This window comes from Monodon monoceros, unplaced genomic scaffold (assembly GCF_005190385.1).
Source record: "Monodon monoceros isolate NGI ecotype Baffin Bay Population unplaced genomic scaffold, NGI_Narwhal_1 Super_Scaffold_3, whole genome shotgun sequence".
Lineage (NCBI taxonomy): Eukaryota > Metazoa > Chordata > Mammalia > Artiodactyla > Monodontidae > Monodon > Monodon monoceros.
The window spans coordinates 75,237,852-75,252,641 of record NW_021703780.1 but is presented as its reverse complement, the minus strand read 5'-3'; the positions used below and the strand labels follow the sequence as shown (position 1 = coordinate 75,252,641).

The 14,790-nt window shown below is 44.7% G+C and overlaps 1 protein-coding gene across 5 annotated transcripts in view; it reads right to left on the bottom strand.

Moving 5' to 3' along the window:
* The window catches only part of PTPRG (protein tyrosine phosphatase receptor type G), a 730,377-nt gene that overhangs the window by 173,327 nt on the left and 542,260 nt on the right, over positions 1-14,790 (bottom strand). For all 5 annotated transcript variants that reach the window (XM_029242114.1, XM_029242111.1, XM_029242113.1 and 2 more), the window contains one exon: positions 3,158-3,224. In XM_029242114.1, the coding sequence (XP_029097947.1) occupies positions 3,158-3,224 (67 nt within the window). The remainder of the gene's footprint in view (positions 1-3,157; positions 3,225-14,790) is intronic.

Here is a 14,790-nt window from a genome sequence, read left to right as displayed (position 1 = left end):
GGCAGTTCCTCCCTGCCAAAAAACTCACCTGCACTTAAAATTCCATCTTGGTGTCTGCTTCACAGAGGACCCTACTGACCAAATGCCAATGGTTGGCTGGTGGGACCAGATTCCTCCTTGCCATTTCAGCTAAACGAACATACAAGATTCTTCCTAGGGACTTCCCTGGTGGTGCAGTGGTTAAGAATCCGCCTGCTAACGCAGGGGACACAGGTTCGAGCTCTGCTCCAGGAAGATCCCACATGCTGCGGAGCAACTAAGCCTGTGAGCCACAACTACTGAGCCCATGTGCCACAACTACTGTAGCCCACGTGCCTAGAGCCCATGCTGTGCACCAAGAGAAGCCACTCAATGAGAAGCCCACGCACCACACAGAAGAGTAGCCCCCGCTCGCCACAACTAGAGAAAGCCCGTATGCAGCAACGAAGACCCAACGCAGCCAAAAAAAAGAATTGTCTGAGGAGATAAGATCCAAACTGAGACCTGAAATAATTAGAGGGAGACACACTTGCTCTGAGCTGAGGGAAGAACTTTTCTGACAGAGGAACCAGCAATAGCAGATGCAAAGGCTGGAAGGGGTAGCGCTCCAGGCAGGCTGGAGGGAGAGGGGGTGGCATTCACCTCCCTTCCAGGTACCTGAGGGCTGGCCTGTGTCTGTCTGTCTTCACCAGTACATCAGCCCAGGGCTCACACCCACTGGGTGTGCAACACTTTTGCTGAATAAAGAAGTACACTTTCTCAGAGAGGCTAAAGAGGCAGCCACAGTTCCAGCTAGTGAGTGGCAAAGCCGAGATCCCCGCCGAAGCCTGTCTGGCTCCAAAGCCCATGCTCTTTCCACCCTAAGGCCCTGATAATGCCGGCGATGGCGCATGGAAGGAACTCTCCCCCAGAATTGCTGGGACTCCCTCCCGGGCTAGGTTGCTGTGTTCACAGAGCGACTCTGCAGCTCCTCACCTCAGCTTGGCACATGTCTGGGCACCCTTTGTGGTGTAAGTTACCTAACGTGATCAGGATAAAAGCCAGACGTTAGAAACCTTGATCTGAGCCCCAGAACTGGGCACGAGGAATAATTCTCGGGCTATGCCAGCCACATGGGAGCAAACCAAGAGCAGACTTTTACCAGAAGACTAAAGTTGAACCAAACATGCCCACAAATAGGAATGCTCACGTCTTCCTGTCAAATACCAATGATTAACAAACACATTCACTTGTGTGTTAAAGAAAATATATGCCCTCCCCTCCCAGGGGATAATTATTTCTCTGTTATACTGAAATAAATGTTCAGTTCTAAAACTTCAAAAAATAAAAGAAGTGAACTTCCTTTGCAGGTAACTATTTTTTGCAGGTCTCCTCTGACTTTTCAATTAGGAGGTAGAGTTGAAACCTCATCCTGGGCATCTCTGTCATCCTCCCAGTAACAGGTATCATATTCCTGCATATAACTGCCTCTTAGAGGCTAACTGTGGATAATGAGGAAGGATTACACGATTATGCTGGCGCACAGGTCATGAACCGAATGATCACTACGCAGTGAGTTTACTGCGATTTGGGGATTTGGGGGCTAAAGGAAGCCTACTGCTTATCTTTAACATATGAAATGTCCTGCAATGATCATTGTGGAAATGAGATTACACAGACCCACTCAAATGCCATAGCTGATGGAATGCTTCCTCTCAGGCTGAAGAAGAGGTACCTGTTTTGAAGATTCCAGAATTCTTCGTAGGGTGATTGTATTACAACAGGACGAAGAGCCGGGGGGAAGGAAGATCTATCCATCATTTAGTATATTTCAAACCCCCAACCTCATAATCTATATTATAGACTGGAATTCCAAGAAAGTGTCTGATGAACTGAGAGTTCCCGGGCACCTTCTGGGAAGGAGCTCAGAGAACACAGCGTGTTGCCCATAACATCAACTTTCTGTGCATTTTTGGGGCTACCCAGTGCAAATTTCCCTACGTCTCACGCCCACCACTACTGCTATCAACATCAAATCACAAAGGGGCAGACGGCCTAAGTTTTGGCAAAAGTGTTTTATTCCCTTGGCAAACTTCCATACTACCTACTTCCCAGCTCTGCGTGAGGAGATTTCTTCAGAGATACAAACGAAAATCGGGAAGCAACGGACGTTTCCTACAGTGAAAACCTCGATGAGGCGTTTTCAGTCACCCTATTTTTCTACTTTCACTAGGTTTATTATTGTTATCCGCTGTATGATTGAACAGTTGTAAGGGCAAAACGATCCACAATCCTACCTGCTTCCACGGAACACTGATAACTGGTTTTGTTTCCCTGAGAAAAAGGGAGTAAGATGTTTGTTAAGCTCTGCAGAATTGGCTAATGTCAAAAGACATCCTCCCAGAAAGGTGTGAAGATGTCTTTATCATAGCCGTGGAGATGAAGGGGAGATGTAGTAAGGTTACTAATGCTATTTCTGTCAATGTCTTTGGAATTCTAATTAGATTATTAAAATCTTTCAAATCATTACAGTGCCTCTCATCTCCACACCTCCCTGTGACAAGGGTACTTTTGAAATTAGAGGATCCTGATGTCATAGGTAATGATGCATCGCCAATAATCAAGTTGCAGGGAAATTCCCCCAATAAAAAACAGTTGGGTAAGACAGAACCCATCTATCTTACTTTCTCTCCCCGTTTTATGCTTGAGGATAAGATGTCTGCTGCACAGAACATGGCCTAGCATTTTCCATTCTAGTAGCTGATGGTACTTGCTCACGTGCGGCAAAGTTTAATGACTTGTCACGGCTACTTAAGTTTTTTTCCCCTACATCTGAGGGGCAAATCAAGAAATTCATAAATGAAAAGTTACTTGAAAAGGGAATAATTTTAGGATAGATATGAGGCACATGGCAGGTTCAACGTGTATGAATGGTACATCTTAGGGTGTTCTGATTTATAACACATGAATTCCGAGTGGTACCTGAAGAGAAACAAATTGCTTACTGTTAACCCAGATCCATTTGCAGGTAATAAATGGATGTGCTCTCTACCCATCAAATAATGGGCCTCATGCCCTTCAACATCAGTGGATGTGGAATGGGTGTCATACTCCATCCTCTGCAAGATAACCCATTCCTTTAGGTGGAGACCTTAGCCCTTCACATCCCAGCAAAAGGAAGTACATGCAGCTTACTTACCATGATGTACGACGCCCTTCAACCCATGGATAATAGGATCCAGTGCAGAATTGTCCCTTGGACTGACCTATATGTAAAGGAAACATGGTTGGTTAAATCTATTCTGGCATCAGACACAACAGTCTCAGTTTAATCTTCTAAAGAGAAGGGGGGGGGGAAATAGATGCTATCTAGCAAGCTGCTTGGATCTCACATACACCATGGCTCTCACCAAACACAGGAGATTTATGACATAATAAAACCAAGTGAGGAAGTCTAAATCAAAAGAAAGAAACTTCTCAGAATACATTAGAACAGGAGAGAAATACCGTAGTCCTAGCAAAATCTTAAAAAGCAAGCAGACTATCCTCTTGCTTTGTTTTATTAAAAGTAGACCCCAATCGGCTAAAACGTCATTGAAAGTCATCAGAGAGCAATCCATCAGTGATTGAATATTTCAATACCTTTTCGGGATTATGGTTTTTTCCTCTTCTTTCTAAAAATGGATCTGTTCCCTGCCGGCTTACTCTCCTTTTTAAGGATCCCGATTCCCTGTGCCTTAACTTATGCTCAAAGAGGCATTTCTAAGAGTCACTCGAGCAGGGAAAATGTAGAGCGGAAAGGAGCTCGAAGAGACAGTGTCTCCAACCTCCCTTCCCCGCTGCAGTATTTTTTTACGTTTTATTTTTACATTTTTTAATTTTGGCGGTGCCACAGGGCTTGCGGGATCTCAGTTTCCTCCACCAGGGAATGAACCTGGGCCCCAGAGTGAAAGCGTCAAGTCCTAACCGCTAGACCACCAGGGGCCTCCCCTCCCCCACCCCCCGGAGTTTTTAATCTGCTGAAGAAATAAATGTCAAGCCTCTTTGATCTTAACCCTCACGCCTTCCCCTTATGTTCTGATACTACTCGGCATAAATTCTCATTCTTGTCCTTTCTAGAAGATTAAAATTCCACCAGCATATTATAATTTTGGTTTTTAAGTTCTTTCTTTTAGACATATTGAAATAGCTACAAATGAAATGATTTTGCTTTCAAATAACTCAGGAGTAGATAGCAGAGGAAGCGAGCGGGGTATAGATGCACTAGGACTGACCATTAATCAATCATTTAGGATTTTAGGTGATGAGTATCAGAAGGGTCATGATACAATTTTCTCTCCTTTTGTGTACATTGAACTTTTTCCAAATAAAGAGTTTCCCCAAATCCATTATCTATGGTCAGCATATCTCCTAAAAATTTTTTCCCAGGGTGTTATTTACATTTAATCCACTTCTAACACAATAACGTTGAGATACTGACAAAACTTTCAATGGGTAGCAAGACCCAACTTGATGTTTCCCGGTTAATCCAGATGAATCCAGGGCCAACTTAGGTTAAGTTTTAAGGCAGCTGAAAATGGCCACACCCCTTCCTCCCTTATAGATTCCCCCTGTCTGGCTGCCAATCCTAGTTTGCTCTCTAATAATAAGTCATACTTCACAATTTCTTTCTCTCTTCTGCCTCAGCGTCTCCAAGTTAAAGCAGTGGTTCTCAACTGGAGGCATTTTTACCTATCTCTCACTCCCCATTCCCACCCAGGGGATATTTGACCATGTCTGCTGACACTGTTGGCTGTCACAAGTAAGGGTGGAAGGGCGAGGCTATTAGCATCAAGTGGGTAGAGGCAGGGCTGCAGCTAAACATCTCATAATGTTCAGAAGAGCCCCCCAGAGCAATGAATTATCTGGCCCACAATGCCAACGATGCAGAAGTTGAGAAAGAAAATCCCGGGTTGGATGCTCTATGAGTTAACAGTGATTACATATTAATGTCTGGAGCCCTGAGTTACGACTAAATTCAAACACAGGTGTCATTATGTATGGGATTATGTTTATAGACTAATAAAATGAGGTGGAATTTGGTACTACATTGTAAACACTACAAGTACTACAAAAAAAAAAAAAAAAAAAAAGGATCAGTGTATCAGATCACAATGATGGATTTCTGGAAGTTGCCATGAGTGTAGCTCCAAAATTGCCCGAAAGGAAGCTCAAGCCACTGGTTGAAGCACAAAACATTTCTGAAAGGCAAACATCCACAGAATACCACAAAATGAAAAACAATCATATTTGCACCATGGCAAAGACTAATCAAAAATTTTAAAACATGACCAAAAATGGAAACACAACTCAAGAATGCAAGGTAAGAGAGTCTACCAGTAAATGGCCAAACTTCAAAAGTGACAGAACAAAGTAAGAGCCCACAGAAATATCTCATATCAAATTGAAGTTACAGGCAAAAACACGGTCTTCTTTCTCCCATGTTCAGATTTAGTCTGCGAGACATGTTAACGCCAGTTCAACTACCTGAAGTTACTTTAATGTATGTGGGAAATAGCAAAATGGCCACAAACTCCTGCCATCCCTGTCACATGCATCTTGGCAATGTGATTGGCCACTCCTCCCATCAAGAGCGCACATCAACCTCTCCACTCTTTGAAACTGGGCTTGGGGATTTCCTAGTGGTGCAGTGGTTAAGAATCTGCCTGCCAATGCAGGGGACACAGGTTTCAGCCCTGGTCCGGGAAGATCCTACATGCCGTGGATCAACTAAGCCCGTGCACCACAACTACTGAGCCTGCGTTCTAGAGCCCGCGAGCCACAACTACTGAAGCCCGCGCTCCTAGAGCCCATGCTCCACAACAAGAGAAGCCACTGCAATGAGAAGCCCGCACACCACAACAAAAAGTAGCCCCTGCTCGCTGCAGCTAGAGAAAGCCCACGCACAGCAACGAAGACCCAACGCAGCCAATAAATAAATTATTTAATTAAAAACAAACAGACAAACAAAACTGGGCTTGGCCACATGCTTTGGCCAAAGGGACAGCAAATATGAGGCAGGGAGAGGCTTATACAGGGATGCGAGTGCAAGGGTTTATCCTCTCTTGTTAATCTTTGAAATCCTGAAACCACCAGGTGAGGAACTCCAGGCTAGCCTACTGGAGGATGAGAGACCATAAAGAGCAGACACATGCAGTCCAGGCTGAAGCAATTCTAGACCCACCAGCCTGCCAACTACCAGACAGGAGAGTGAGTCCATTTGAGACCATTCAGCCTCAGATGGACCACCTGCAGTCTGCAGAGACCAGCCAAGCTGGCCTTGACCAGAAGAACCGCCCAGCCAACCTAAAGTAACAAAGTAATTGTTGTTTTAACTAATTGGGATCATCGATTACAGAGCAAAATTTAGCTGAGTTTCATGACTGTGTACAGAGGTGGAAGATGGGGACAGGCTATAATATCAATAATTTTCTTAACCAATACACTTTGCTTATTTAAAGTTTGTCTTGAAAGTTTCTCAGTGAGACGCCACCATCACAAGGCACAACATTTACCATCAACCTGATCAACTCATGTGCTTCTACAAAACTGTGTTAACCCCTCCTCTACCACGGCAACATTTCACGGATACTGATTTTTGATCCCAACTGTGGGGGGACGTTTTGTAGTCAGGAGGGCACTTTAATGCATTTAGTCTCATCTGATGATGTGAAACTTCAAGGAAACTGTTCCTAATCCTCTGTGACTTACATCCACCAATGACGCCTGTAGCCCAAGCAAAAGGAAAATAAGCCGATAACCTACTCCATCTTCAATTTCTGGTTGCTTCTGACTACACTACCTCTGTGCCTGATTACTCAGTCCTGGTCTCATTTGAGCTCAAGAGCCTGACCCTAGATTCTAAGCAATCTGGAAAGTGAAAAGCCTTCTCCAGTGCCCATTTATCTCCACAGCCTCCACTGCTGGTTTATACGGTTGGGGTTGAGAAGATGGACAGAGAGAGAAAGAATAATGGAGATCACTGGCTGGTCGAAGTAACTTACTAATAATACAGAGCCTACTCTCCAGTTCATGTCTTGGATCTAAACCTCAGGGTTAGAATCCAAAGAGCATGTTAATAAGTGGGTTTGTTCCAGAAAGGCATAACCCTAACTGAAATATTCCCTTCCACTCACTGCCTCAACCAATTTGCCACGTAAAAATATTCAGGGACATAACCTAAGCAATTTGGGCAGCTTTGAAATATGCCTACGGAAAGGGTGTAGCGGCAACCCTTGTTCATACTCCGGTCTCTGCCCTGGGTAGAGGAGGCCAAGGGGTGGGGAAAAAATGCAATTTTTAGAGCTCCAGTGTCCTCACCTGTGAAATGGGGATAAATCTCATAATGTTATGAGAATGAAATGCATGAAGCTTGGAGTATAATGCTGAGTACAAATGCAACATTCAGGAAGGGCTGGATATGACAGGGCAACGACCCGACCCAAACGTTCAAATGTAAATGAACGTCAAACAACAGCAGTTTTATCCCTGAGACTTCGCAAAGCACTTGGCTCTAAAAGCAGTACCTCCTTGAGTTCGAATTTCAGATGATCCAAATTTATGTTTTATTTGACATCCACTCCCTTTTGTAATACGCTGCTCCTGCTAAAGCCACGGGAGGAGTTTTCCTAGCTCTTGAAATCTGCTTCCTTCCGCTTTAAGATCAAAGGAGTTACGCAGTAATATGGAAAGGGCAGCAATTGCAAAAATGAGCTTAAAATGGATGAGAAGAAATGGACCCCCCCTTTCCCTGCAGAGTTTGTGCTCTCACTGCAAAACATAGCTTAGGGCACTTCCAATACAGATGCAACAGAGGGCTCCGAAATGAAAGCTTTTAAGTTGTCTTTGGATATAACCAAAAGACAAAGAGACATTAGCAATACAGGAAACCATGTAGTTTTGGGCAAAAGGCCAAATTTATATAAATGCTGATGAAATCTAAACTTCATAAATTTTTTTTCCCAAATAATAGACATAAGGATTCAGCCAACTATCAATTTAGTAACCAACTTACTGATAATCTCTAGAGATGTGTTGATAATCCAGGCTCTACAGGCAGACAGACATTTATTCCTGCTTGAAGCAAAATCACATGAGGCAGAGAAGCCCCACCAGACTGTGTGTCTGCATTCGGATGTGCTGCCGTTTACTTTTCCCATCCACGGTGCCATGTGGCCCTTGACTTGGATCCTAATAACCTTCCATCTATCAAGTCCTGGCCATCTGCTAAATAGGACGTCCAAGACAACCTAGTTGCCTTGAAACTGACATCGCCAGCTGCTCCTTTGGTCCTATAAATGTTGTATCTAGCCAATACCCTCTTGTGGGAAAAAGGATTTATGCCTGCTGAGGGTGAATGGCTACACCATTAACCACAGCCGCGGGGGAAAGTGACAAACAGCAGGACCAGAGATTCTGCACATCCTTCCTCAACTGCAGAGATGATGATCCATCCAAGCTGATGGTTAGCAGGTAACTGTATATTCAGAAGCTAAAGTGTTTATCAGGACAAGGGCAAGCACTTCTTAGGAGGTCTGATTTCAGATCTGATTCTTCTCTTCTTCCACAGCTCTTACCTAAAGAGCCATGTAGCAAGGATGCTGCAGCTTCTTTCATTCCGACTTCAACACCTTGGGTACCACTCACCAGGTTTTAGTTCAAGTTGCTATCAAGCAAAAACCATTCATAACTTGGCTGTTTTACAACACTGCATTTCAGTTAAGGCTTCTCCAGAGACAGAGCACCAAACAGATTCCTTTACTAATAAATAAATGCTTGTCAATAATTTCAGAAATGTGTCTATATTTTCAAGAAGATAAGAACAGGACTTCCCTGGTGGTCCAGTGGTAAAGAATTCACCTTCCAATGCAGGGGACGCAGGTTCGATCCCTGGTCAGGGAACTAAGATCCCACATGCCGCGGGGCAACTAAGCCCACACGCCACAACTGCTGAGCTTGCGCGCCTTCAATTAGAGAGCCTGTGCGCCCCAAACTACAGAGCCCACGCGCCCTGGAGCCTGTGGGCCACTACTAGAGAAGAGGAAACCCGCACATCACAACTAGAGAGAAGCCCAAGCACCACAAGGAAGATCCCGCATGCCTCAGCAAAGACCCTGTGTGCCACAATTAACACCCGGCACAGCCAAAAATAAATTCAACAAGTAAATAAATAATACATAAATCTTAATTAAAAAAAAGATAAGAGCATCAAACTACTAACCACTGATCTATACTGAAAACATCATTCTTTGGTTGGCTCTTCTTTTTAATACTCAAAAATATGACTTTTCTTCTTGTACACCCTACCGTCTCAGTTTCTAATGCAGAAATTTCTTTTTTCCCTTTTGACATCCCAATAACATTTTCTATTCTCTCCAGACCGTCACTGCTGAAGTGGGATTGCAAACAGTGGAATCAGAGGCATCGGTGCATTTACCACCCCAAACTGCCATGGCATAAAATCAAAGAGAAAACAGAGACACGATCCAGAAGGTGTAATGGCCAATGAAGAAGGAGCTCTGTAAGGCTGTAGGACTTTTTATGAAATGAAGGATTTTCACTTCCCAATCAAGTAACAGCAAGTAACCAAGTATGGATTTCTGGCCAGGAGGTTTGGTTTAACTTCAAAGAATGAATTTCCACAGTCGTAGTTAAGCACGATCTAACAGATATGCAAAATATCACAGACACATCTCACCAGAGAAGGAAGAGCTCCTGTCAGAGGGGAAGGTCACAGTCTCATATCATCATCTATATTCCAGCACTTGACAGGACACACACACTCCTGGGACTGGTTTCCATCAGCAGGTGAGAAAATTCCTAACTCCTCAGCCATGGGAAGGGATTAACATGAAAGAGCAACACAATTATAAATGCTAATAGGATTTGCCCTCCTCACTTCCAATGGAACTTGAGCATGGACATGGCTTACTTCCTGTTAATTCATAATATTCGTGGAAACCAGTCAATTCACAAGTCATACGTCTCCAGAGAATTGAAATGCACGGCCAGAGAAGGCCACAGAAGAAATGAATTGAATGCTCTTGGTCTTCTTAAACTGACCATTCTCTATCCCTCTGCCCACACCTCTCCAGCTCACCGGAGGGGATTTACCACTTAATTGTCAGACTTGGCTTGGAAGAGTCTATTACTGGAAAAACCAACCCAGCAGGGTGATAGCAAGGCCCAGCAGCAAATCTGCACAAGTGCAGATCTTGCCAGCAGCAGTCATGCCTATTGTCAATACAGGTGATTTCTCATTTTCATGAGGATCAAACTGCCTTGGGCTGGGTATACAGTGCCATTTCCTCTGCCTCTGGACTCACTCAATTTCAAAGCCAAAGCAGAAGAGGGGGAGGGAATGGGCAGACCGGGGCATCTGACCAATGGAACTTCCATAGGGGCCCACATGGTGATGTTTGTCCTTCTTTGTCTTTTTAATGCATTGTGTCTCAGAGCCAAGAAGATAGTGGGGAAGCGTTTACAGCAGTTCAGGACAGGGTCCCAGAGCCTGCCTGTCCCACCCCTGCCAGTCTTCTCAATGTAAAGGTTGCTCTTGAACAGGGAAGAAGCAAAAAAAAATTCCAACCTAGCAAAGTGTGACCCAGAGTCTTAAGCTACAGCACAAACCATTTCACACAGATATTGTCATGACCTTGGAATTAAACAAACAACAAAAAAGTTGGGAAGCCTGGGGCGAGAGAAGCTTATTTCGGGTTCAGTGACTCGCTGGCAAGTTTCTCTCCATTCAGTGTGGCAATGCTGGACAATGTTGACTTTCTCTTGTTAATAATCCTGCCACGCACTGAAAAGCCCCAACAATATCAAAGGCTTGGGGGAGAAAGCAGAGCTGACTGCTTCCACGTGTAGCCGGTGACTTCAACTGAAACACATTAGATGTGAACCCTCACCCTTGCTTTTTCATTCCCTCCAAGCAAAAAGCTGCTCGGGGCACTCCATTTACAAAAGACTCGGGAATCCAGAAAGCACGATGTGGGGACTGTTTTAAATCCCCACCACGTATGCAGCAAGAGAAACATGAGAGACAAAGCGTATCAGATCAAAGGAGCCGCCAGATTGATCCTCCCCTTGAAAAAATTCCTCCTTAGGAGTAGGTAAGGGCATCATTTTGGATAAACCTTAAGTCCAGTAACCAAGCATCCAGATGGCATATGAAAGATGGGGGAAGACAATGTAAATATCATGTAGGTATATAATATTAATATAATTTAATATATAAAATATTAAAACAAACCTTGCTCATCTTATATAGAGAGTATGTGATAGGGGGAGAAAAAGCTGATAGGATGTCTTTAGCCCAAATCATAAGAACCCAGCTCTTAGGCTCATTCGCTCAACAAATATATGCTGAGTGCCTACTGCATGCTGTGGCAGGCTGACTCTAAGATATCCCCCAATGGTTCCCACTCCAGGTATTCAGGCCCTACAAATCTCTACTCTTTGAGGCTGGGCTGATCTAGTGGCCTATTTTATTTATTTATAAATTTATTATTATTATTTTTTGGCTGTGTTGGGTCTTCGTTTCTGTGCGAGGGCTTTCTTTAGTTGCGGCGAGCGGGGGCCACTCTTCATCGCGGTGCGCGGGCCTCTCACTATCATGGCCTCTCTTGTTGTGGAGCACAGGCTCGAAACGTGCAGGCTCAGTAGTTGTGGCTCAGGGGCCTAGTTGCTCCGTGGCATGTGGGATCTTCCCAGACCAGGGCTCGGACCCATGTCCCCTGCATTGGCAGGCAGATTCTCAACCACTGCGCCACCAGGGAAGCCCTGTTTATAACTTTATTTATTTATTTCTGGCTGCGTTGGGTCTTCGTTGCTGTGCACGGGCTTTCTCTAGTTGCGGCGAGCAGGGGCTACTCTTCGTTGCGGTGTGCGGGCTTCTCATCGCGGTGGCTTCTCTTGTTGCGGAGCACAGGCTCTAGGCACACAGGCTTCAGTAGCTGTGGCACACGGGCTCAGCAGTTGTGGCTCGCGGGCTCTAGAACACAGGCTCAGTAATTGTGGCGCACGGGCTTAGCTACTCCGTAGCATGTGGGATCTTCCCGGACCAGGACTCGAACCCGTGTCCCCTGCATTGGCAGGCGGATTCTCAACCACTGTGCCATCAGGGAAGTCCCAAGTGGCCTATTTTAAACCAGTAGAATGCAGCAAAGGCAAAGGGAAGTCACTTCTATGATTAGGTAACAAGAGATTCTCATCTCCATCTTGCTAGCAGACTCTCCCTGGTGCCTACTTGGCTGTGAAGTAAATAGCCATGCTAGATGGGCAGGTATGGTGAGGAACTGAAGGGAAACCGAGGTCCTCAGTAAAACAGCCCTGGAGGAACTGAATTCTGCCAACAACCTAAAGTGGGAGTGGGATAGATCCTTCCCCAGCTGAACTTTCAGATGAGACACCAGCCCGGCTGACACCCTGATTGTAGCCTTCTGAGAAACCATGAAGCAGAGGGCCCACAGAAACTGTGAGATGGTAAATGTGTGTTTCAGGTTCTCAGCTTCTAGTAATTCGTTATACAGCAGTAGATATTCACATGTCAAGAACTGGGCACTGGGATATGATACCGGACAAGTCATAGTGCTTCTCCTTACAAAGCTGAGAGTCTAGTTCTAGCTCCCACAGAGGGGATGAGGGCCCTGGCTTCTGTAAAAAATCCACACTTCACCACTGTCCTCACTCTGCATCACCTATTAAAAGGTACTCCCCTTCCTTCTGAATAAACCCTGACCACTCTTAGACCTGAGCTGCTTTGTTACATCACAGCTTCTAGAGTTTGAGGGGACGCAATATGTTTAGAATCCAAGTTCCAACCAGGGAAACGTGGCAAAAATAATCAGCAACCTCCAAGAGGAGCCAATAATCACTGATAATCAGCTCTGGGGCAAAGAGTTTTCAGTAGCTTTTTTGTTTAAGCAAACATAGAAAACCAGCAAGTTGCAGCACCAAACCTAACGCCTTCTTAATGAAAGCTGTCCCTGGGCAAGGTGCACAGCAAAATGCACAGGCGTGAGCAGCTGTTATTTCTGAGTCATAGCAAGCAAGCCAAGTGCAAACTAATTACACACCCCAATGCTTTTTTTTTTTTTTCTCTTTTGGATGGGGTATTTCTACTCTCTGCTTCGTTTGGAGCACTGAATGATTGCTCCTATAGTGTAGTCTCTGAAGACTGATTAAGTATCAATCCACTCTCCCAAGCAATACCTCACAGGGCATTTCCTATTCTAAATCATGCACTCATGGGAGGGCTCTGGTGCCTGATACTATAAGGGGGACTTATGCTCCCTGTCACTGTCCTTTAAAATCATCGTGTTAGGGCTTCCCTGGTGACGCAGTGGTTGAGAGTCCGCCTGCCGATGCAGGGGACACGGGTTTGTGCCCCGGTCCGGGAAGATCCCACATGCCGCAGAGCAGCTAGGTTCGTGAGCCATGGCCGCTGAGCCGGCACGTCCGGAGCCTGTGCTCCGCAGCGGGAGAGGCCACAGCGGTGAGAGGCCCGCGTACCGCAAAAAAAAAAAAAAAAAAAAAAAATCATCGTGTTAACTCTTCCAAACATCCCACTTCGTCCACCAAGAAACCAGTGAAAGCTGTTTTCAGCAGACATTGTTAAAGCTGTCAGTGTCTGGTTAAAGAGCCTTCGGTAAACAGTGTTTTAGGGGGATACAAAAAGATGATTTAAGTGGACCAATGTCTTCAAATCCACAAATTAAAGAAATTCCCTTTAAGTAAGTGATACGTCTAAACAAAGGCCAGCCCCATCTCAAGGAGGATACAGATCAATGCTAACCTAACAGTTCAGCTTTGTATTTAAAATGCACCTCAGTTCAACAGAGGATAAAATTAAATTGCAACAAGCAAAGACAAAATCTTTCCCAGCAGGTCTTGATTGATAGAACGTGCCATTTGCAGCAGAACAAAATGGAAAACCAGAAAGCTTGTTCCGAGGAATCACTGCTTCACTGGGCCAACTTCCTCTTCTTTGAGAAAATAATATGACTTCTTCGTAGAGCATGTAGTCTACTTATTTAAGCAGCAGTACTCAGGATTTTTCAATTCCTCCAGCAGCCCAGTTGGAAAAAATGGCTCCAGTGGGGTATAAGCGCAGGTAACATTTAAGCAGGAAGAAGCTTATCTTATAAAAACTGCCATTGACAATAACCTGAGAATAAATCACTCCTTAGAAACAATGCAGGTGGATCTCCTATACTTGAATGTGATGAACTCACCTGAAAAAGCAACCTGGGTTTCTAAGACTAGTGCAGGGGTTAAGTGCAGAGTTTCTGAAACCAGGTCGGTAGACCCAGGTTCAAAAGTTTTCCATTTAACGGCTGTGTGATTATGGGAAAGTTGATTACAATCCCATTGTGCCTCAATTTCCTCATCTGTAAAATGGGGATTACTCCCCCATAACCTCACAGGGTGGTTAAGGGGATTAAATGAATGTTTAGCCCAGTGACTAACATATTCAAGATTCATAACAAATGTAGATAGGGTCACTCTTTCCCCAAAGAGGCACCATGACCAGGCACACACAAACACACACCAAGACATAAATACAACTCTACTTCTGGTTACAGACAGACCAACAATTTGGGGGTTCCAACCTAAATTCAGTCCATCATGACCTCCATGCCAAAATTTCATTTCATTAAAATGGTACCATCTTTCAACCCAGTAGACCAATCGCCAAAACTCGGAATTATTTTGATTCCTCACTCTCTTGCCCCACCTACCTATGATTCATCAGGAAGTCCAGAAGAGGGACTTCCCTGGTGGTCCAGT